The following is a 24,532-nucleotide window of genomic DNA, read 5'->3' as shown; positions in this document are numbered from 1 at the left end:
GTTTGTCCTATTATCAGTCCATGCACTGTGTAACAACTGAGATAAAGCAGACATTACTTCATTCTGGTCCATCACCCAAGCACTGCCCCCTTGGGCCAATGATTGGCCAATTTGAATTCCAGTGCATGGTGAGCTATCCTACCCTCCTCTGCAGCCAGCCGGGGAAATTCCCCAACAGGCCGGGCTATGATGGAGAGGCCCTTTTCTCCATTGAGCCCAGATCCTTCCACAATGGGCCACCACCACCACCCAGAGACTGAGAAAGTGGCCGTTCTCAGTTGATGCACTGTGTAACAGCTGAGATTCTCTACAAAGATTTGAGCTGAGATGTTGGTGAAGCCTGCTGGGCTGGGGTCTTCGCTGACATTAGTTCTAAGCAGCATAACCAGTGACCAGAGATTGTGGAAGTTGGGAGGAAACAGGACAAAGGGAAATGAAATTGGGGCAGAGGAAACTGAGAAGCCCACTCATACAGCTAGAGCTCATCTTTACAGTCACAAAGTGGGAAAATCATTTAGCCATGTTTTTACTTGGAAAGGAGAAAGGAAGGTGAGAACCTGAGTAATCCTGTCACATTTTTTAATGGCAACTGGTATGGAGAGTCCTTCCTATGCTGCAATATTCTGGAAGCTTAGTTGCCGATCTTTATTTCATTTAAATGTTTTATAGTCCACCCTTCAGCGAGGAAGTTCTCTAGGGGCTCGCTATCATATTGATATATAGTAGATATAGAGATATGTGCCATGGCTACTGATTTACATTTGGACAAATCATAAGAAAAGACTGACCCAGGGATAATTTACTGTAGCAAAGAGGTATACTTTGATATTGTAAATAAGAACGCAACAGCAGATTGTGCTTGCTGAAACTGGCATCTTGCCAAGTGCAGGCACAGTTCTAAAGACATAATTTACCTGTTTCAAGGAGCCTTTTAATGTAAGGAACATGTATGCCATGTAGCCTGGAATCAGCACCATGGATGATAGAGCCATAAACCAGCCAACACCTTGGCCCCATGCCGGGAATACGTAATCGCCCAAAGTGAGAGGAGTCATTTGCACGGCACTGAAGATAAACACACCCTGGGGAAGTAAAAGCATTTAAAAAGTCAGCTATGGTTTGTTGTAGTTGCTGCTGCTGCTTTGCAGGTAGTTCTTTGCTTGGATAGGAAAATTAAAGTGAAAAGTTATTTCCCTTTTTAAAATTCCAGACATCCTCCATTTTACCTATGTAATTTCTGATGGTACTGTTATGAGTTTGGGGTGAGGGCGGGAAGTAGATTGTATACAAAGACCCCTCCAAGCCCTGGATCCAGCAAGTGTTAAAATATAAGCCATTGAGGTGATAGCCTGGCCAATGAGCCATTAAGGGATACAAAGGAAAGGGGCAAATGGGTCAGACCCCTCACCCAGCTTGCGGCTAGTTTGAAAGACCAAAGGCCACAGTAGAGAGTTGAGTTATGTAAGCCGGAAGCTGGGAGAAAAAGAAGCGAGCTGAAGATACAGTCAGAACATGTTTGATGTCTATTTGAGCCCAAGGCTGCAGCTACAGGAGAAACAAGACCCTTTTGGGGTGTTAATGCTGTGAACCCCTCCATTGCAGACTCAAGTTGTACATCTGTGTAAATAAACCATATCTCATAAAGACATCACAGTCTCCGCTGTGCCTCATTTCCAAAAGTGCTTGGGAACCCTGGAATCTCACAATGCTCAGAGACAGGGATGACGTGCACCTGGAGAGAGCCACTATGGGTATTACTATGTAACCCTATGGGTATTAGGTATTTTCAGACATTTAGTTAGTTCCCCCTCATCTGATATAAGATTTATAGGAATTATACTGAATTTGTCCCTCATAGACAAAGGAGTAATTTCTGCATACTCAGGAGATTCTCTGGAATGCACAACTTTTGTACAAAACAATGCAATGCAAAGATTCAGTATCCATCCTGCCCACCAGGAGTCACAACATGTTGGTGACAGTTTAAAGGGTTGTGGAGGAAATTGGAGCAGGGGGTAGGGAGGAGACAGGCTTGCTTAAGCTCCTAGAGGTTTACAGAATCTTAAAGGTGGGGTTCTTAGCAGTGGTGATTAAGGTGAGGGAGATGTCCACCACGAAGCCTTTCCCCCCCACTGCGTATGGAGTTTTCAGGCAGAAGGAAAGAACAACCTTCCTTTCCCCTTTCTCTAAAAGACATTCCCCCATCCACTGGATGCATAGCCCTTTAGTGTTATATAGCAACAGAGGAAGGCTTCAGAAGAATGAGCGAAGATGGTGCCCTTTTTCCTTTCTTTCCTCCAAAGTCCTTCCACCCTGCGAGCTAATTTGTATTTGTATTTTTTATTTTATTAATATTCCTTGCTTAATTCTGTGGCAATGTGAGTGTTATGTGCTAATGCAATAGTTCCAAAATGCTGGTTCAGGACTGGACGTTTATGGAAGCCAGCCCAGAGCTCATTGGTATCCTAGTATTGTGAGATGGGGATGTGAGCATCTCTCATTAATTTATTCCTATACCACTATGATTCCTCAAAGGCCCCCAACTTGTTGCGTCTGTTTCCAAGAGCCCTGCAAGATTTGGCTCGTAAACTCTAACTGCATGTTAAATTATCTGATCTTTCTTGTAACTGAATTGGCAAATAGCCCTAAACAGTGTGACATGCATTTTGATATACAAAAGGATATTTTGAACCATATATATTTATAAATTTTGAAATCATACAGTTTCATAGATTTTTAATTTTCTCTTGTTGCTTCTCCTTTCAAACATTTTATTTTTCATGTACAGAATAAAACAATATATACTGAGGTTTGAGCCTGCTTTACGTGGTTTTCTTTTTGCTTCTCAGTATCATAAAATGATATGTGCATTCACCACTATAACCATTGCTCTAGCCCTTTGCTAGAAATAGCCCAAAGCTATTTTTGCTAGTGGAATCAGCTAAAAAAGACAAAAGTAGAAAGTTTTTGGAAAGAAGAAAATAGAAGATGGCAGCTTTTATATTAGATTATCATCACCTGTGCACTAAAAATAAACACTGGATTCTCTAAAATAATGTGTCTTGGGGCGAGTCGGCAGTTGTTATGGTCGTTCCATTAACTATTGGAAGATTAGAATTTCATTAAGTATACTTTAATTAAAATTATTTTAGTTGCTATTTCTCCAGAAGGCATGGAAGTAGACCAAAGTATTTAGAGAACAGAAAAAAACACAGCTTACATTTTTTAAACACAGCTTACATCTTTTAAAAAGTTTTGTGAATATTATGCTTGAATTGTAAGTTCTATAAATTATTGTACGTTGTTATATCAAAATAAAGCACAAATGTGTGTGTGCATGATCAAACGGCCAAGTGTAGTTGCAGCATTTTAGAGCCTTACTGGACATCCTTATCACTGTGCATTCTTGATTATTTGTGCTCATTTGAACTTTAAAAAAATGTAGACTTGCATTAATTGCATTTAACATCTTTAACATTTTTGTTTCTTACTGCCACAATGATTGGAGTAAAGAAAGACCAGCAGAGCTTCCACCAGATGCAGGGCCTATAGCCAACCATCTCCTGGATATTGTCGTAAAATCTGTTTACACCTAAATAAACAAACAAATAAATTGTTAGTTGGTTGAAACCAATAATGAATGGCTAGGAGAGAGAAAAGGTTTGAAATATATCAGAAGAAGATGAAGAGTTTGGATTTGATATTCCGCCTTTCACTCCCTTTAAGGAGTCTCAAAGCGGCTAACATTCTCCTTTCCCTTCCTCCCCCACAACAAACACTCTGTGAGGTGAGTGGGGCTGAGAGACTTCAAAGAAGTGTGACTGGCCCAAGGTCACCCAGCAGCTGCATGTGGAGGAGCGGAGACGCGAACCTGGTTCCCCAGATTACAAGACTACCGCTCTTAACCACTACACCATACTGGCTCTCTTGCCAGATAACCTACCAAAGTCTTGCCAGATAACCTACCAAACCCATTAACAATCCAGTGTTGGTGGTTCTACAGAACTGGTGGCTCCAAAAAGGCCTTAAAGCCAGGGACTAGCCTAGCTGCAGGGAAATAATCAGACCCAAGTGGGGGAGGTTTTAGCACTGGAAAAATGGAGCCCACAGCCTACGGGGAAGGGAGGAAATGAACAGCAATCCAAACAACAGCCAATACATCATTAGTTCTGGTTACAAGGGGTACATGTGTCATGAGAAAGCTCTTTCCCCCATGATTCAACATTATGGGTTGAGTGCAGAGAAAACGTAACTTCCCAGGAACAGGACCATTAGCAGTAGGAACTGTTAACAGATTTGCATTCCTTGTGCAGAAACAATGCACAGAGGAAGGAAAATGCCAATCCCCTAAGGAAAAAGCCTAGATTCTAGCATGTGAATGTGAATAATCTACAGTAAGATGCTTCAACAAAGAAGAGAATAAATCAGAGAAGTCAACAAAAGAGTCATTAAAATGTAAGAGATTTATTAAGGTCTTATAGGGTTGGTGTGAAAAAGCTCATTTGAAAGCATTAAGTTAGGGAGCTGCAATACGTGTGTCTAGGAACTCTGGATCTGAGGGGCATCCCACAGAATCTTGACTAATTTATTGCCTCTTTGTAGCATATTATTTGGGTTGCAATTTGTGTGCACAGCTAAGCTGCATCAATAGGATTTAAGTGTTTCATGTACAGGACTGCAACCATGGTTCTAGTTCATCCTAAATATATAGGTATTATGCTGTTATTCATTTATAATCTGGAAAATGTATTTTTCTTTGATAGTTTGATTGCATCTTCAAATTCTGTTAACTTCCTGGATAGAAACTTATTCCCCCCCCCAATAGGTGATACCTTTCTGATCCTCAAAATAATGGTAAAATGAGAATCTAACCTTCACTAAACGTTTTGTGCATATGACTTCACTTTCTTGGTCTTTTTCCAATCCTTATACCCTTTCTAGCCATGGAAATTTCCTGACTGCATTATGTGATGGAAATATTTTCTAAAGCCTTCTGCCAGCTAGCACATCAATGGAGATTGGAAATACCATGTGGAATGTGCTTACATTGATATTTTAAGCACCTATTGGATAGTGCCAGTAACATCACAAATGACAAGCAATCATTTTGTTGATACTTTAAAAGTTTTCAAGGATTTAATAATTTGTACATTTATAAAGTGATACCGCTTTTCATAAGCAATGCAGTGCTCATAAAATGTTTAAAACAAAACAAATCAAGGAACAGTTCTTCCATAGCACCGTATATGAATGGTAGTACTTTGACGAGTGCTAGAGTTCTTACAGTTCTTACTTCCTTTTTCCAAAAATGCTTAAATTCCAGTTGAAAATGTTAGCATGCTATCAAACACCCCCAATTCTCTCCTCCCTCCTAAGTGCAATATACCGTATTTTTCGCCCTATAGGGCGCACTGGTCCATAGGATGCACCTCATTTTTTTGGGGGGGAGAAATGAATAAAAAAAAATTATTTCCCCCCCAGCCGCGGCTGCAGCCCCAAGCCTTGCGAACACCTGCCCGAAGCACGGGGCGCCCTCCGGAGGGCACCCCATGCTTCGGGCTGCAGGCTGCCACCCCAAGCCTCGCGCAAGCTTCCTGAAGGATAGCTTCCTGAAGCCTGGAGAGGTAGAGGCATCGGTGCGCACCGACCCCTCTCAGTCTCCAGGCTTCAGCGAAAGCCTGCATTCGCCCCATAGGATGCACACACATTTCCCCTTCATTTTTGGAGGGGGGAAAGTGCGTCCTATGGGCCGAAAAATACGGTACATACAGTGAGATGGCACATCTCCCTCACTTAAACAGTTCTGATGGCCTCAAATTACCTCTAGGTATGGCATTATTTTGTTAAGATAAATGTGGCAATTATAGAAAACAATTTCAGTTTTAAGTACACATAACATTTTAAATGATTACTTCATTTCATCTGGGGACTGCTTTACAAAAAAATTACATTCTTTTGGCTTATTTTCATAAATTTCAAAATACTATAGCATCACATACCATAGCACCAGGATATGGAGATACACTCAAAGAACACAAGAAACAAGAGACTCATTCCACTTGCAGAATAATAGTCGAAAAGCTTGAACACATATAGTCCACCCTGCAATATATAAAATGTGTTAAGTTCATCACACTTCTGAGATTTCCTTTCCTGTTTTGTTTAACCTTTATATTAGCTTTACTTTCCTATTTAAGTTCTGTTTTTATTATTTGGAAAGATTCTGTAGGTTTATAAGTATTCATTGATCACTTACCCTGGATAAACTGTGACCTTTGGACCATACAACTGCAAATAATCAGTGAATTGCCCAACTATGTATCAGTATCAATAAATTTGGTGTGTAATATTTTTATTTTGTAAACTGCCCTGTGATCCACAGATGAAGGGTGGTATAGGGATAATTCCATATTTATTGATAAGAGTAAATAGTTGAGCTAGAGGTTCTGTCACATGGAAGATGTTCTCCAGATCCAGAGGGTAGGACCTGAACCAATGGAGTCAAGTTACAAGAAAGGAGATTCCAACTCAACATCAGGAAGAATATTCTGATGGTAAGAGCTGTTCAACAGTGGAATGAACTCCCTTGTAAGGCGGTGGACTCTCCTTCCTTGGAGGTTTTTACGCAGAGGTTGGGTGACCATCTCTCAGGGATGCTTTAATTGAGATTCCTGCCTTGCAGGGGGTTGGGTTAGCTGCAATTCTACAATTCTGTAATTCAAAGCAGACACACAATTGGATAGGGAAGGAATAATAAATACATCGATGTCTTGCTCTTGTACAAAGAAAGATTCCGTAAGTATACCATTTGTGTATTGGTTTTAAACGTTGCCATGGCTTTTGGCATTACTTACATTCCATACTATATAAAATATTGTTCCTAAATGTGGCAATGTCATTGGCTGATGATAACCAAGCATTTATGTGTGTTTTTTCTATCCAAGGGTATCTAAGAGTTGCCAAAACAGATGGAATCCTCAGTGGTTGTAAATCAATTTAATAGAACAAGCTGAAGATTTTAAGAGTAGCATTAAGCCTGACAACATGCCAGTAAATATAGGTATTATGCTCATTTGCATTATACTAATCTCAAATCCTTAGAGGATATTGACATTTGAAGGATTAGGAAAAGCTGAATCTCTCCTGTCTCCCCACCTTCTTAAATTAATAGGCAATCCACAGAGGACTCTTACTTCATAATTCTGTTTAGTAGAAAATGCGACCACAGCAGATAAGAAGTTCCCAATATAGTATTTACCTGAGTAATATTCGACAGTCCTATCAGATAGGAAACGACACACACACAAGCAATAAAAATTTCTCTCCGACTGCGTAATAGTCTTGGAAATTCATCCACTAGTGCTGTTATGAATCCTTCAACAGTACAGAACTGAAAGTGGAATGAGAGGTTACACACAAACCAAACCAGCAACATTAGATTGAGCTAAAGCAACATCCAGCTTTATCCTATCTCTTCTCCAATTTCTCTTCTCCCAAACTATTCTGTTGTGATGCAGATCAATAGTCAAGATACATCTGGAACAGGGCAAACCGATATGCCCAGTTCTGATATGCTTTGATCAGACTAATGTTGACTCATTTCATGAGTTGTGGTGCAGCTTCTGCAATCATGTTAAAGCACAGGTGGGTTATTTATAGGGCAACATTTCTGAATCTATTAAAATACACTGGAAATTAAAAATAGGAAACTCACGCTTTTTAAAATCTGTGGGACAGGTTGTCTGGACTAATCATAATTAAGCTAACTTGTTCCTGCTGAGAGTCTAGACCTCAGTTTAGAAACATAATAGATAGTCAAACTGACTTAGATCCCTTTGTGCATTTTGATGCACATGCAGAGCTCCTGTACATGCTTAAAGTGATATATAAGTTTCTTCTTAGGGGCATAGTAAACATTTTTTTAAAATAAGCAAATATTACTTTTGCTGCCCTGCCAAAAGAACTACTAAGCACATGACATTCTCCCCTCAAGCTATGAGTGTGTACATTTCTGACAGCCACTGGGAAGTGTCTTAAGACACAATGGTAAATGTTTTAACATACTATAGATTGACTAAAGATAATATGAGACAAGGAGCCATTTTTGGTGGTATCTGTGTTGTGACAGTAGAGTGGAACTATTTCATATTATACTACAGATAAAAGAGCCCGAAAGCTCTTACACACAGGCTTAGGTTTTTTTTGGCGTGGGGGGAATATTAGGCTACTTTTTATATTTCAGTAGCCTAAAGCTAAACTTAGTTAATGGTATGTTTGACTCAATTAAATTAACAGCAGTTTCTTCAAAATGAATTATTAATTTTGCTGATTTTCTTTTATAAAAGAACTTTAGGCTTCATGAATAAGGACTCTTCATTATTTCCATCCCATTATAAAATAGCTATTGCTGTTGCTAATGTACTGTGTATGTACTTTCAACAAAAGTTAAAGTAAGGTGCACTATGAAAAATAAGGTTTGTTGACATGTATGTACATACATTCCACTGTGTTTGTTTACACGGGTGGGACTGTGGGTTAAACCACAGAGCCTAGGGCTTGCCGATCAGAAGGTCAGTGGTTCGAATCCCTGTGATGGGGTGAACTCCCGTTGCTCAGTCCCTGCTCCTGCCAACCTAGCAGTTCGAAAGCACGTCAAAGTGCAAGTAGATAAATAGGTACCGCTCCAGCGGGAAGGTAAACAGCGTTTCCGTGCGCTGCTCTGGTTCACCAGAAGCGGCCTAGTCATGCTGGCCACATGACCCGGAAGCTGTATGCCGGCTCCCTCGGCCAATAAAGCAAGATGAGCGCCGCAACCCCAGAGTTGCCCGCGACTGGACCTAACAGTCAGGGGTACCTTTACCTTTACCTTGTTTGGTGAATTGGTGAGTAAAGGGGATTTACTCTTCTATATTTTATATTCTGCCCCAGTGATGCAGGTTAGCTCTAAGGCCACCCATTGAATATCATGGCTGAACTGTCCGTTAAATGAAATTGGGCCTCCCCCATTCAAAATGCAACAGCTCCGGCTTCATTGGTTCAATGCTAATAAAGGTCTTCATGTCAGCCTTGTGTAAACAAAATGGCACTCTAAATTATTTTAATATTTACTCTATAAAAGCGTGGAAATCTTGTTTGTTGGGAGCTGTAGCAATAGGGCACAGGGGCTCCATTTTGTGAATTGCCCAGGCAGAAGTAAAGTGGTCTGTCACTGGCGTTGGCACATGGACATCCTGACAACACACTGGCATCCCCTCAAAAGCTTATTCCAGAGGGAACTGGAGAAGTGGAAACACTCGGTCGTGGACCCGAAGATGGTAGCTGAGCTTCCACTAGCGAGTAAGCTGCCTCTGCTGATGTCAATAATAGCCTGGCTTGAGGGAACATCCATGTAATGGGCCCAGTACCTGAACTACTAATAGGGAGGAGTGAGGACTCTGTAGACCAATGGAACTGATGCTGATGATGTAGTGAGTACCTTCCCTTCTTGCATAGGACATTGGGGGAGAGAACCCAGGGCACTCAAGGGATGTAGCCAAACCAGGAATGTGTCCTCTGAGGAAACAGTAAATGGGGGACATGGGGGTCAAACCTTCACAATGTTTGGCAAGATCAATATCCTGAAAGTAGTCAGAGTGAGGAAATTTATGCTACTATAAAGGCATCATCTCATGAGACAGGATAATAATTGGCTGCTTAGTTTAAGAAAACAGGCACAATTGTTTGGGGGCCTAAATTGTATTGAAAGTGAGTTGTACACACACACACACAAACTCACAAATTCACAAAAGTTAGAATTAAACATTATAGGAAAATGTTTAGCGAGGCATTTTTAATGCATAGTTTAGCATGCTTCTGCCAATTCTCCTTTGACACAAGGAGTGGAGAACCTTCAGTCCTGCTCTCAGTGACTGAGAAAAAGATCAGCAAAGGCTGCTGCTTTCATGAACCAAGGGCACTTATAGGGACCAAGAAAACGGGGAGGCTCACTTTATGGGTTTCCATATTCTAAGCCACAGTGCACAGACATATTTTAAAGAAAAATTTAATTGGCTGTGGTGTCCCATCTCTGGTAAGCCTTCTCCAAAGAAACTTCTTTGATGTAATGCTTTTGAAACCAGGCAAACTTTTTAAAAATTCTAGGTATATTATTTAACATTTTGCCTATTTAAATACTTGTTAAAGTTCTGCAATCTACTGTTTTATTAGGTGGGTTCTTTTGTATTGTTTTATTGTCTGTAAACTACCCTAGAATCACTGGACCAAAGGTGGCATACAAATTTAAATAGTCACCCATTATAGAAACTGTTCATTAGTGTTAATGGCCCAGTTCAGCCATAGACCTCATTCTGACATAATGAGCCTTGGACCTGTGTTCTCTCCTCCCTTTTCTCCTCTGCATCTACAACCCGGAGATCAGAAGTCTTTACTTCCTTTTTAAACTAACTTGTTCAGTATTGTGCTTGAAACTCAAGAAATGGGCTGGTCTTAATTACTGGTACTTTTTTTTTTAGAGAAACAAGCCAGCTTCGAACTGTGGTTCGTGAAGTTGGCTGGTATCAGTGAAGATTGATACAGAGATACAGCTAGCATTGATAGAAACATATAATGAACTGTTGGACATTTGTCTTCAGTAATAGCATTTTTAAAAACAACAATGACACTTCGTTTTACCTGACTGTCAATTCCAAGCATAAGCAACATGGAGAAGAACAGTATTGCCCACAAAGGTGAGACAGGAAGTTGTGTTACTGCTTCTGGATAGGCTAAAAATGCAAGCCCAGGACCTGGTAATGGGGGAAATGTATTTATTGTCACTTACTATAAATGCAATATCTAGCAGCTCAATTTATTAATTATAAACTAATTTAGGCATTTTACTACTAATATCTCATTTCATACTACTGTATAATAACAAAGCTGGAAAAACTGAGACAGATACGAAATGGAGCTTAGAAAGTGTAGGTTTAAATATGCACATGAATGTATATCTCTATATATCTATGGATATAGAAACAACTATATTTTTGTGAAAAACAATTACAATATATTTTTCTATATACACAATAGCTTCTGCACTCTAAAAGCATTATGAAGTTATCTCGTATAAACATATGAAGCTGCTATGTATTTCCAACAAGTAACTGTGCTTGTAGTTACTTGTTTATACATTGCTTTTTGAACCCTTGGCATGAGGTGTGTTGGCCACTAGGCTTGCAGACACTTCTCAGATTACTTTGGGGTAATGGCTACCGATCTCACAGGCGTATTAGTGCCTTGTTTATGCAAGTGAATGCCGCTCTATTTTCCTAGACAACCATTAGGACTAATGAACTTTGGGGGGGGGGTGTTCTCTCAAGTGCAGATTCCCCAATTATAGTGTAACTTGTCTTCCCTGCTATCTTCTGAAACAATAAGAGACTGCAAACTGTTAAGATGTTGCACACCTGATTTTGCAACTTCTTCAATAGGACGTTTGGTGACATGAGCCATGAATCCAACAATGGAGAAGATAACAAAACCAGCAAACATGCTTGTGCAAGAATTTATGCAGCACACTATGATGGAATCCCTGAAAAAAGAGACAGAGAGAGAAGAGGGTAGTAAAACTGTCCAAAGTCAGGATTTCAAGCAACATTCCTGTTGACAGGGCAAATTGTTTAAGGCTCATGATACTGTATTTTAACTCTGTATATGTAGGATTAACTGTTTAAATACAAAAATTATCAGTGCACTCTAGCTAGTTTTCTTCATTTGACAAAGAAGCCTTTCGTTGGTCTGTCTCTTATTAAGCACTGTGTCTGTTTTGCAGGGGAAAGTACTAATTGACATTACACTGATATGAGCTAGCTGAACAAATTTTGCTCAGGAATATTGAGACATGCAAAGGTAGTCTTACTGCCCTAGACATCCCAGTTCCCAAGAGCCTGCAAATCGGGAAGTTTGATATTCTGACATTAAAAGTGGGGCTCTGCAGCAATATGTTGCAGCACCTAACAAAAGTGCTCCTGTTCAGTTTGAGCAATTCTTATAGGGCTGTTCAGGACTCACAGAAAGAAGGGAAGATGTCAGGATGAGTGGGGGAAAGGAAAAGAGATACTTTAAATTCACCTGACATCTCTCCCTGCTATTCTATATAATGCTAAAAGTTGCCAGATCCATCTGAATTGCTTTATTGTTACATAGTTTAGTCATCCTCTCATATAAATGCTGAGAGTTGGAAGCAGATCAATTTAGGGTCTCAATAAGATATTTCTTCATATTCCTCTCTAACCCCAAATGAAGCATAGGTCTTGGTGGAAGCCACACTGAATGTAGGTCCTTGCTGAGAACCTTTGTTTAAAAGGTAGAAATCACTACTAGTACTTTTGTGTGGCTCCATTTTGCTGCCAAAACAGATAGGGACCAAAACATCCAGATGAAGTATTAGAAGGAATGATGTTGCCCACTTTGCATCTCATGAGGATCTCTCCTTCAGCAATACAGCTGCTCCTCCAGTATGGGAGGAATCTGGAAACATCATGTGCTCTGTGTGCAGTAGGAGAGAATTGTTCCTTTTCAGCTTCTGAGGGATTATGTTTGTGCCCTGTGAATTGTATCAACTCTTCCCTATCTGCAGTATCTAGGAATCTAGGTTACTAAAGAATGGTAACTGCTTTACCTGTAAACATTGTTGTTGAAAGGGTTGTAACTTCCAAGAGCAATCAATGAGCCAAGACCCAGACCATAGGAGAAAAAGATCTGTGTGGCAGCATCTAGCCATACCTAGTCATAAAGGACAAAGACAGGTCCACATGGCTATGATTGGTAGTTTATATATAGTTACAAACAGGTGATAATAAATAATGAACGTGCAATGACAATATGAGCAGTACTACTACAAATGGCCCATAAATCAGTACAAGGGCTCCTGCTAGTGCAACATGCCTGGTGGAACAGGCTCTGGTGGGACAGGAGAAAGCCCAGAACACCACATGGAGGGGAGAGCAGAGGGGGTTTGATTTAATCTGGAATGCAGAAACACTTGCTCCAACAGAATGATCAGAAGAGTGCATCACTTGAACTCCTCCCCATAGGATTATTAGGTTACCAGGCCTGAATGCTTACCTCAGAGTCGGAGAGCTTCTCAAATTTAGGAGTTACATAGAATAAAATGCCTTCTCTTGCTCCAGGTAATGTTACTCCACGGAAGAACAAGATAATCAACATGATGTATGGATACGTGGCAGAGAAGTACACTACCTGAAACAAAGAATGGGGTGCATAGCGTTAGAAGCAATGAGTTTAACACTAAGGTTTAAGAAATACCGGGGAAATAAATGTGGTGATGCTGTACACATCTGAATGTAAGACTAGGGATGGGAAGTTCAGGCCTAGGGACTAAGTGCCGTCCTTCAGACTTTCATACTAGGCCCTCATGACTCTTCCTAGGCCACACCCCCCATCCCAGCCACTCCTCTTGTAGGCCCTGCTTTGCACCCTCCTTAAGTGTTTTTGCCTGGCTGCAATACTTACTGCTTGCCTGGATGGAGGACAGAGGAGGTGTGCAACAGTGTGTGTAGAAACTAGCTTACTGAGAGAAGGTAAAATTCATATTAGTTGCTCTGCCTACTTTTGCCTCTGGCCTAACCCACGATTAGCATGTGGCCACCCCCAAAAAAGGTTACTAAGAAGGAAATGTGGCCCTCAAACTGAAAAAATTCCTACTGCCCCCTGTCTGAGACAGATGTAACAGTACTCTGCTCTTTCTTCTTGCATGTTATGCTCAGGGCTACAGAATCCCCTCCTTGCTAGACATGCCCATGCTTGGTTCTCTTGTACGGACTGCCGCCCTCCAACTTTTATAGTTAAGTCTGCTCTTACTTACCTTTCCCGCCACAGCAGTACCTATTTATCTACTTGCACCGGCATGCTTTCGAACTGCTAGGTTGGCAGGAAGGTAAACAGTGTTTCCGTGTGCTCTGGCTTATGTCACGGTGTTCCGTTGCACCAGAAGCGTTTTAGTCATGCTGGCCACATGACCCAGAAAGCTGTCTGTGGACAAATGCTGGCTCCCTCAGCCTGAAAGCGACATGAGCGCCACAACCCTATAGTCACCTTTGACTGGGCTTAACCGTCCAGGGGTCCTTTACCTTTACCTACTACTCACTTTAAAAAACTTAAAAGTTCAATTTGTACAGTAATGGAATATATATATGCATGCTTGAAATACAATTTACAGCAGAAAACAATAGTCTTGTGGCGCCTTTAAAGCTTGCATGTTTTATCCAAGTTTATGAAAGTTTGTGCCATAATAAAATTTGTTAATATTTATGGTGTTGGAAGAGTCTTTATGTTTTTTGCTGCAACAGACTAGCACCACTATCCCTCTAGTAATTTACGGGGGTATCCAAAGAGTTTAAAAAAGGGCATTAACATTCATATCTCATGGAAGGATGTATCAGCAAGACTAGTCTATTTCGAAGCTTTAGAATTCTATGCCGACTCTGATTACAATATACAGGCTTTTAGAACATATTCTTACCTTTCCTGTCCAGCCTACCCCCTTCCAGATGCAGAAATACACTAAAATCCAGGCAATTGCTAGAGTAATTGCTAATGGCCAACGGATCTGGCCTGGTTTTTCCAATCCATCTGTCATTTGGTGCATGTTACGTCTAAAATCAAAGAGGAAATGTATAAATTTCTTGAACTTAGCTGACCTTATACATCTAGTAAGAAATTAACTGAACATATTCATTGGGATGAGGAAAATATTTTTCTCAACTTACTCCCAGAATTCCAAAACAGCACTTGTCATGTTGGTGGTATTTGCTATACTATAATTTGAGAAACAGTGGTCTGTGTTCCAGGGGTTGTTACAGTGTCTCCATGGAAGATTCTAATTAAAAAGGCAAGGATAAAGGATGGGGAGAGAAGAATAAAAACATCAGTGTTTTTAAAGTCATCTTAAGAGCTAACAGCTAGTATATCACGCTCGCTTAGAAATGATAGCCAATGTTAAAACTAAGCTGGTTCCAATTTTTCAGGGCATTAAGCTTCCACAGGGTTCATGCCTGTCAAGAATTATATTCTGTTGTAACTTTTGTCTCTTAAATGTTCTTGACTTACATTATTATATATGCATACTTCTGAAGACACACAGTACATTATTGGACATGAAGAGTGGCACTGATCTAATCTTTTCCCAGCATTTCTGATTTACTCTTCACAATTAGGAAGAACTAAACATGCTTTCTTTTTCTTTTTTAAAACTGAAACAAAAATTTAACTTGAGTTGAGTGTTTCTTTTCCTACTAGCCTTTTCTCTCAGACCCATTTTGTACGTTGTTCTGGTGGAGGCTGCCAAAAAGAGTTTGGGCCTTGCTCTACCACTTTATGGGTCCATTAGGAATGTCTTCGTTGTGAATTCCTAGGCAAGCGCATCCTGAAACAATCAGATTGCATGTCTCTGTAAGAATTCTGCACCACAACCAATTTGTGTGAGGTTGATTGAGGCCTGACTTTAACACACTTTAAAACAGCAGGTGCTAGCCTGCTAGCCACCTGGAGCCTCTGGAAAGCACAACTCACACCACTTGCATTGAAGATGGGGGTCAGAAAAGCCCCTTGGGCTGACAGGATGTGATTATGTTTCATCCATTCCAGGGACTTCATATGAAAAATGTATGGCTGCCCCTATGAACCCATGGAGGAAGCCATCAATCATGTGCTGTCAATCCCAGGGACAGCTCTGGCCAAATTTTCAATGGGTATGACAGCAGCTATGCTTTCTAGCTGCTGCAGACAGCTAGTACCTGTTTAAAAAAGAAAGAGGGAGAAAATGTGTTAAAGCCAGCACTTGAGGCACTTTTTATTGTAAAAATATTAAATCTGTGCAGGGGGAAATGCACACAGATACTGGATAGAATACATGTATTGGTGAACACATGCAAAAGACAAATTAACAAGACCGACACATCCATTCCTGCTGCCCATGCAGCTGTACTATGGCTATACTGGACCTATGCAGCTGTTTTAAAACATGGGTTGTGTGAAATCTACATGAAACCTCAGCCAGCCATCTGGCTGCTGCATTTTTGGACCAATTGAAGTTTCCAAGCCATCTTCAAAGGCAGTTGCATATAGAGTTCCTTGTAATAATCCAGTTTGAAAATTACCAGAACCTGGAATACCATAGCCAAATCATCTCTGTCCAAAAGGAGCTGCAGCTTGTGGTCCAGCCAGAGCTGGAAAAAGGCACTCCTAGCCTCTTAGGCCAGTTGAGCCTCCATTGACAAGCAGAATCCAGAAGAACTCTTAAACTGTGGACCTGTTCCTTCCATGGAAGTGCAACCCATCCAGAACAGGCTGCCTTCCCAGCTCCTGGATGTGAGAACTCAGGATGCATAACAGCTCTGTATTTTCTGAATTCAGCTTCAATTTATTGGCTTACATCCAGCCCGTCACTGTCTCCAAGCACAGGTTTAACATCTCAACTGTCTCTCCTGATTCAGTTGGAACGAAGAGATAGTGCTGGGTGTCATCTACACATTAAGGACACTTCACTCCAAATCTCCTGATGACAACTCCCAGAGACTTCATGTAGACATTAAATAACATGGGAGACAAGATGGGACCCTGTGGGAAACCACAGAAAACCTCCATGACACCAAATAGTAGCCTCTCATAATGACTTTCTGGAAATGGTCCTGGAGGTAGGAGTGGAACCACTGAAGTACAGTGACCCCAACCTCCCTGAGATGCTCCAGAGTGATACTGTGGCCAACAGTATCAAAAGCTGCTGAAAGATTGAGAATTAGCAGGGTCACACGCCCTCTATCTTTCTCTCCAAAAATGTGATCAACTAGGGCAACTGAGGCAGTTATAGTGCCACGGTCAGGCCTGAGGCCAGATTGGAATGGATCCAAGGAATCGGTTTCCTCCTAGCATGCCTGAAGTTGGACCACCACTACCTTCTCAAGCATATCAAGGGTATGGTCCCTGGGTGCAGGGAGGTCTTCTTAAGGAGGGAACCAACCAATGCCTCTCTCAGTAAAGCATTAATCACTCCCTAGGCCCACCTAATTAACCTTCTATGGCTCACTCTAAGAAGATAAGATGTGCAAGAGTCAAGGGGGCAGGTGGTCAGCTGCACTTCTTCAAGAAGTTTGTCCAGATTAAGCAAAAAAACATCAACAACAACAAAAAACCACAACAACATTCACCACTTGAAAAAACTCTTTTGGGTGGCTACTTGCGGATGTGATGGTAGTGGAGAAGTAAGCTTTCTTTGCCACCATCATTTGGTAGGCAGGGTGGTGTGGTTGGTTATACCTGAACATGCCCTAAAGTTTTGAAATAGTTGTATTGCACCTCAAGGTTGATGTGAGAGACAGTAAAGAAATAGTTAAAAATAAATGTATGGACCTGTGGAATAGAGGAAGGCCATTGCTATATGAACTTCTGGCTGCCTCTGGAAATTAAAGTTATATATTACGCCAGTATGTTGCCATGATGTGTTTTATGGACCAAAACCTTATAATACCTGTTGAAATAATAGAATCTCAAAATGCTATGGGTGGAACTTTTAGTGGTCAAGGAATCAGCATGACTTCCTAGCAACGCTATTAGGTACTAATCTATGTCCATACACAACTGTTGTTCTCCAGTTTTCAAGTTCATCCAATTTAAATCATTTCCCTATGCAACAGAAAGGAGAAACTGAAATGATTTGTCCATTAGGTAGACCATTCAGCAAGTAAAGTAACTTGTGAAGAAGTTGGTGAGGGATTGATGAGAGGAGTGAGCAGGGGGGCAAAACTCTCCTATGTAAATAAATAAAATTATATTTTATTTATTATTATTATTATTATTATTATTATTATTATTATTATTATTATTTTAAAGTAGGTCAGCTAATCAAGCTGAGCTGTGATGAGGGTTTTTTAAACAAGAGAAGAAAGATCACTTACTGTGGTGAAAGAGTTGTATAAGTAATATATGGCCCAGGAAATAATCACAATGTAGTAAATATTAAGCCAGAAGGACAGGACAGCAGCAGCTAATCCCACACCTACAGGGAGAAAAGCATATCAGAGCATTTTAGGACTCATATTCTTAGCAGTAGAGTTTCAGAATATAACAATAATAAGTACATTTGGAGGGATGTAAGCCTAAATAAAACAAAATTGATATGTGTTTTTGCGCACTTATACTAAGATGAAAATGGTTATGAGAAAGTAGTGGTTACGTGAACTGCAGTTTGAGGTACCAGTCTTCTTAATGAGGGTTGAAGAGTAGCACAAAAAAACTACACTTTCAGTTTACATTTCTATAAAGTCAGATAACCCTTTTGCTATGGGCAGGGAGCAACCACTTGAAGGGGGAAGAGATATCACAAGAAATGTCACTATGTGCACTACAAGTAAGCAAATTAGGGTTGTTGGGAGAAGGAAAGAGAGTGCATCTTTAGAAAGCAGTGTTCTGTTGCCAAATGAAATAAGGGTTCTGAATGTTTAGCCAGCCTACAGCTGGAAAACAATATACTGAGAAATCGAGACTGAGGATAATACATTGCAACACTGGCCATAGTCAAGAGATGTGTATGGAAAGAAAAATAGGATAAAGGGTGGAGATGCCTGGGATTAAATTGCAGAGCTACCTGGTTATTCTGTCTATTTTTCTCATATAGACAGAGTTTACACTGGCTTGTTGTAAAAGTGCAATTTCATAGTTATGTAAACATCATTTTATTATTTCTTTTGCAATAAATATTTATTGGTTTGGTGCATCTTTTAATATACTTAAATAACTTTGAATTCTTAGTCTAGAAAAAGTGGGCCAGTATTAAATTGATCAAAGAATGACCTGAATGTTAACACCTACTATGGTATTAATAGCACTGTACCTTTGAACATTGGAGCAAGCTTCCAAACTCCAAGACCTCCTATGGATGTGTATTGCCCAAGTGAACATTCCAAAAGAAACAGGGGAACTCCAGCAAAAATTAAAGTAAGGAAATATGGAATCAGGAATGCTCCTGAAAGGATACAAAAAATGAGCAATTATACTGAAAACCAACATATGTATCATTAAGCAAGAATTCAACCATCATTTTTCCTTTAAATGCAGCAGAAAGAAAATGTACACTATTTGTGACCTAGTTGCTCTAGGTCTCCTCTGATACTATTGCCCTAATCGTATGCATGGTTAGGGATATGCTTTGCTGTTTTGCAGTGTGAGCTGAGTCACATGTTACACAGAATGCTTGCAGATGAGTTTCTGTCTCGTTGTTTTTGATAGGAGCAGACAGTCTTTACCAGCAGTTAATACCACCAGGAGGGTCTTGCTTTGTGTCGCAGCAAGAAGGAGCTACTCTCGCTACTGAGCACCCTGACATAACCTTGACCTGGCTGCAGAACCTGGCTTTTTGGTGCCATACTTAGTCCGGAAGAGACTGCTTTCCTGTTAAAGGCAAAAGCAGATGTTCTCATAGTACACAAGGCATATCCTTTTTCTAAAACCTAGCTGCTGTGGCTGCCGCCAAATATAACAGTATATCATGGTGGTACTCTGAATGGGACGAGGCAAAGAATCAGCAGAGCAGTCTCTGTGAGCCTCTTTGCTCTCCTCCAAATGGATAATAGGGAAAGTGTTCTGCTGCCTTCCAAACCAACCAGATGGGAACTCAAAATACATCGATTGTCATCCTTCACTGAAGTGATCGCCTATCATGGCCAAGGAATCCAGTGTGCAAGTAGTAAAATCTGTTTAGCGTGCACTTCCAAAAAGCATTATCATGCAGTTTGAAAGACCTGTGTTAAGAACTTCAGCCTGCTCTCCCTTCTCTGCTGCTGGTCTTGTAAGATTAACAGGAAGTAGTGGATTCTGATCAAAAACATTTAGCACTTAATTACATAAACTGAAATAAGTACCTCCTCCATTTTTTCCACAAAGGTATGGAAACCGCCAAACATTTCCTAAGCCAATCGCATAGCCAACACAGGACATAAGAAAGTCAAATTTCCCCTTCCAGGTGTCTCTGTCTGGAATATCTCCTTTTTTCTTCTGCACCTTGACCACCAGCGTCTTAGGCTTGTCATTGGTGATTGAGGCATCGCTGAGTTCTGTGGAGATTTGTCCGTCAGCTACTTTTGTTCCATTTGTTGCCATGTCTCTAGGTTTAGATGGAGAGGCTCTCGCAGCTGGACGAGAAATGTCAGCACCAGTCCACGTGGACAGCAGCTTTGCGGCTGTTGACTACCCAACCAAAGCTTGATGGGGTTGTTAAAATATCAGTGGAGGTGATGCTTGAGTGTGTTAAAATCCAAACAGGTATCTTGTAATAGGTGTCCGTATTGATCTGCAAAACAAGACCAGGAGACTTTTAAAATTGGGCCTTACACAGAAACGATCACAGTTAAATTCAAATCCTTTCAGTAACTTGAATGTATTTTCAGATTGTGCCCTTGATCACAACCAGCCATGAAAGTATACTTTTTATCTAAATATAGGAGTCCTTCTTGGAATGAGTTGACATTTGTCAACACCCAACAATTCACAAAACAAATGATGCACTGATAAATGCACAACACTATATTTTTCAAAATTACACTCAGGTTTTTTTTAAGTTATTAAAAAAACACACATGAGGAAGTAGCAATCATAAAATGAAGACGAAAGGAAGAAGCCTTGTGAGTGAGGGGCTCCCAGATTCAGGAAACAGACCAGTTGCCTGTTCTTAATGGGGTTACTCCCTTCCTGAAGGAGCATGTACATAGCTTGGGAGGTAGACGTATCCTCAGAGGTCAGGAATGCTTCCTTCCAGCATTGGCTGGTAATCCAGCTATGGGTGTTTCTGGGCAGGGAGAGTTTGGCCATAGTGTTGCAGGCCTTAGTAACCTCTGGATGGGACCACTGTTGTGTGCTCTCCATGAACCTACCTTTGAGGCTGGTTCAGAAATTACAGAAGGTGCTGAATGCTGCACCCTGGAATAGCTCTGTATTAGCATATTACTGTAAACTGCAATGGCTAAGCTCAAGGTTTTATTATTTGTGTTTAAAGGAACAGGTTACCTGAAAGACTGCCTTATACACCAGCCAGATCACTGTGATCATCTAGAGAAGCCACACATTCCTTTATCTTCTACTTGATTCAAGGGTTTCAGAGTAGTGGCACTGATCTTATTGAAATTAGATGGACACCTACAATTCTGATGTTTTGTCGTCTGTTGAAAACATTTTAATTTCTCAAATGTTTTAGATAATTAATTAAATAAACAATAAAACCTTTAATCTTTTCTCAAAGGTTGGATTTTAAAGGGTTAGCAAATCATTACACTTTATGGACTGTTTAAGGCATTTAAACATAGGAAGCTGTCTTATATTGAGTCAGAACTTTGACCAATTTAGTTCAGTATTATCTACTATGAATGACAGTGGCTCAATAGGATTTAAATCGAGTCTTTCTTGGGCCTACCTGAAGATGCCAAGGTCTGAGCCTGGGATCCTTTGCATCCAGAGCTTGTGCTTTGCAACTGAACTATGACTGTTCTCCTTGTGGGATTGTGGGAACCGCTCCCTGGAAAGCTGTTCCCATACCACTAGGACACCATTCAGGTGTGTCTCAAGTATCTGAATGCAGGGTGCAATTATTTTGCTCTGCAAATTGGTCATAATGCTATTCTTACTTGAACAACATAAGAAACAAAGGGAAACCTTCTTAGGATTTAGGTCTAACTTTGCACTTTAACTTGCATGTTCCCTTGATCGCTGCTGGATTTCTTTGAAGAAAAACAAATAGGCAATATGCATGCCAACAAGTATACTTTATGATTACGATAATACAATATTGTTTAATGGCATTAATAATTGCTTTTGTAGTACATATTTCAGGTAAATGAACCAAGACAAGGCAGAGAGAACCATCATAATCAGAAGCTGAAATGATCACAAATGTGATCATTTCAGCTAGCGGTTTATAATGATCACATTATTTTTTATGATACCTTTGTCACACTGTGTACTAATGGAATCACAGAATCGTTGAGTTGGAAGGGAGCCCAAGGGTCATCTAGTCCAACCTCATACAACGCAGGTATCTCAACTAAAGCATCCCTGGCAGATGGCCATCTAATGTCTGCTTAGAAACCTCCATCAAAGGAGAGTCTTCCCAAGGTATTTTACTTTGTTGCCCTTTCAGATAACTCCCATGCAAAAAAAACCACACCACCAAATATTTATATTTTACAATGGACTGCACAGTAGCTGCCTATGCTTATTGCAATGAAACTTAAAACTTTTTTAAATAGAACACGGACCCATAGGCTAGTATCCAACTAAGCTCTCCTCAAAGCAGACCTGTTGGACTTAATAGACAAGTTAGTTCTGTCCATTAATTTCAATGGGTCTACTCTGAGTGGACCAGCATTGTGTAACCCATGCATTTCAACTTTCATTATTTGAAAGAGCTAGAAGATAAAATTAATATTTAGTATTAAGCATATAATGAATGCAAGCTTTGGTTTAAAAAAATAGCTCAGTGAATGCCTAATGGACAATTGTTGCACTGTCAGTATGACTGATGAGGAACCCATCAGTGATAAATTATAATCCAAATATATTAGCTTTTCAATTACAGCCTTCTAGCCATTATTTCCAATCAAAATGTCAGTAATCAGAACTCTTTTCTATAAATTCTTAGCTAAACTGTTCTCCCCTTTATTCTACAGTTGCATCTCAGAAAAGCAGCATTGTATTTAGACCAATCTTTTTGAATCTGCTAGGTAAAGAACAATTTAGCGTGCCTGCACTTTGTCCACCAATGCATTCAGTCACTGGCATCTAGCATTTTTAGAAATGTGTGTACCTCCATTTGAACTACAAGCCCCTCTGCTTGTTGTGATTATATTACACAATCAAATCCATTTTATACAAAGAATCTGGTAAAGTAAGACTTTGTAAAGACAAGTCATGCATTTTACTGGGGCCAGCTCAAATTTTATGAGATTTTCATGGGTCTCTGTAGTCCTCAATGTGTTGGGCTTCCTTTGCTCATCATAATCCACACTAGATTAAATTTTCACTTTACTGTGGTGAACTTCCATTTTATTTTATTGTCTTGTAAAAATTGATATTTCTTGCCTTTATTCCATTTGATCACACAGCAGACAAAAAAGAAAATGGAAGGATGAGCCAATTAAGATGAAAATGAAAAGATGAGCTGATGAAATGGAAGAATTTCTTTCTTTTTTCCTTCCAAAGAGCATCACTTGCCTTGCAGTCATCTGGGTTTGTAAACATTGCTGATTCACAAGTTCAAGTAGGAATCAGTTCTTTGGGAACTGTTATATTTCTCTATGTATGCTGATGAAGTAAAGGACATGGGAAGATAACCTTCCTTAACTTTTTTGATTGTAATTGTAAATGTGAAAAAGAGGGGTTGTTGGAAAGGGGTTATAGTACTCAGATTCCACATGAGCACCAACATTTGCTAATAGCATTACCCTATTCTCAGGGGCAATGACACATTATTTGCATTCCCAAATTCACCCTAAGGGCCTTTCTTTCAAATTTGAGTTCAGAATATTCTGTCCTGCCCCCAATTCATTTTTTTTAACCTAAGAATCTAATTCAAAAAGGAGTGTAGATTTGTATGTGCAGAATATTGAGACACCTGTAAAAAATACCCACAATGAATGTGAGTTTCTTTATCTAGGAGAAAGATTAATGGCATCACTGAATAATAGAAATGTGGCTGAAATAGCCAGTGCACAAATTTCTAGCACCACCTACTGATGAAAATTAGAAGCACAAATGAGGTGTTTCTTTTTTCTTTTTATCAGTACAATGTTATCAAGATTTCCAGTTTTGTTTTCCAGTTTAAAATAAGTGCAATAAGCGCAATATTTGCTCAGATTTCCCAAATCACAATTTTTTTAGTATGCAAAATCATATTTTTAATTGATTAGGTGTGAGAATTATGTGAAAACCTTTGCATAACTTTGTCCAACTCCTTTGCATAATGCTCTAGGTCCAGAATGGCACTATTACCAAAATCTTTAACCAAACCAAGATGTTATTTATTGGGGCTTCCACCACAGTTCCACCACTTTGTATTCAGGATTTAGACAAAAACAGTGAAATTTTGGTTAGAGTTGTTGAAACACACAACACAAGCTTTTTCAACAACTAGAAAGAACTAAAACAGGACATTTAGTATTGACTCAGCCCTGTATACAATGTTAAAATAATGCTGGGCTTGAAAAATAAGCACCAGAAAGCTCTAAAAAGGAGGAATGAATGGCATACAATCCTGTCAAGGTTAGGGGAAACTTTAATAAATAAATTATGTCATCACATTCATGTATTTAAGAAGCAGGCACAGCCAAATAATTAGCATTTACGAACTTAGCTCCATAAAAAAAAAAATCTAATACGCCCTTCTACTGCTTTATGCTGCTCTTCTGAACTGTACTATTTTCATGTTTTTTATTTATTTATTTTATTATTTGAGGCACCCTGGAAACACATGTAGTAATATATGTGTTAATGT

At 39.9% G+C, this 24,532-nt stretch overlaps 1 protein-coding gene across 1 annotated transcript in view; it reads right to left on the bottom strand.

Annotated features, from left to right (window-relative positions):
- Positions 1–24,532, bottom strand: part of SLC6A1 (solute carrier family 6 member 1) — a 74,860-nt gene that overhangs the window by 1,076 nt on the left and 49,252 nt on the right. Inside the window, exons 2-14 of the mRNA XM_053377656.1 lie at positions 19,914–20,341; positions 18,887–19,018; positions 17,952–18,052; positions 14,769–14,878; positions 14,522–14,654; positions 13,105–13,239; positions 12,659–12,762; positions 11,445–11,569; positions 10,672–10,784; positions 7,259–7,390; positions 6,000–6,102; positions 3,492–3,592; positions 915–1,082 (exon numbers count right to left, since the gene is read on the bottom strand). Coding sequence (XP_053233631.1) covers positions 915–1,082; positions 3,492–3,592; positions 6,000–6,102; positions 7,259–7,390; positions 10,672–10,784; positions 11,445–11,569; positions 12,659–12,762; positions 13,105–13,239; positions 14,522–14,654; positions 14,769–14,878; positions 17,952–18,052; positions 18,887–19,018; positions 19,914–20,151 — 1,695 coding nt within the window. The 5' untranslated portion in view covers positions 20,152–20,341. The remainder of the gene's footprint in view (positions 1–914; positions 1,083–3,491; positions 3,593–5,999; positions 6,103–7,258; positions 7,391–10,671; positions 10,785–11,444; positions 11,570–12,658; positions 12,763–13,104; positions 13,240–14,521; positions 14,655–14,768; positions 14,879–17,951; positions 18,053–18,886; positions 19,019–19,913; positions 20,342–24,532) is intronic.

This window comes from Podarcis raffonei, chromosome 2, assembly GCF_027172205.1.
Source record: "Podarcis raffonei isolate rPodRaf1 chromosome 2, rPodRaf1.pri, whole genome shotgun sequence".
In the NCBI taxonomy this organism is placed as follows: Eukaryota; Metazoa; Chordata; class Lepidosauria; order Squamata; family Lacertidae; genus Podarcis; species Podarcis raffonei.
This window is presented reverse-complemented; position numbering and strand designations above follow the sequence as displayed.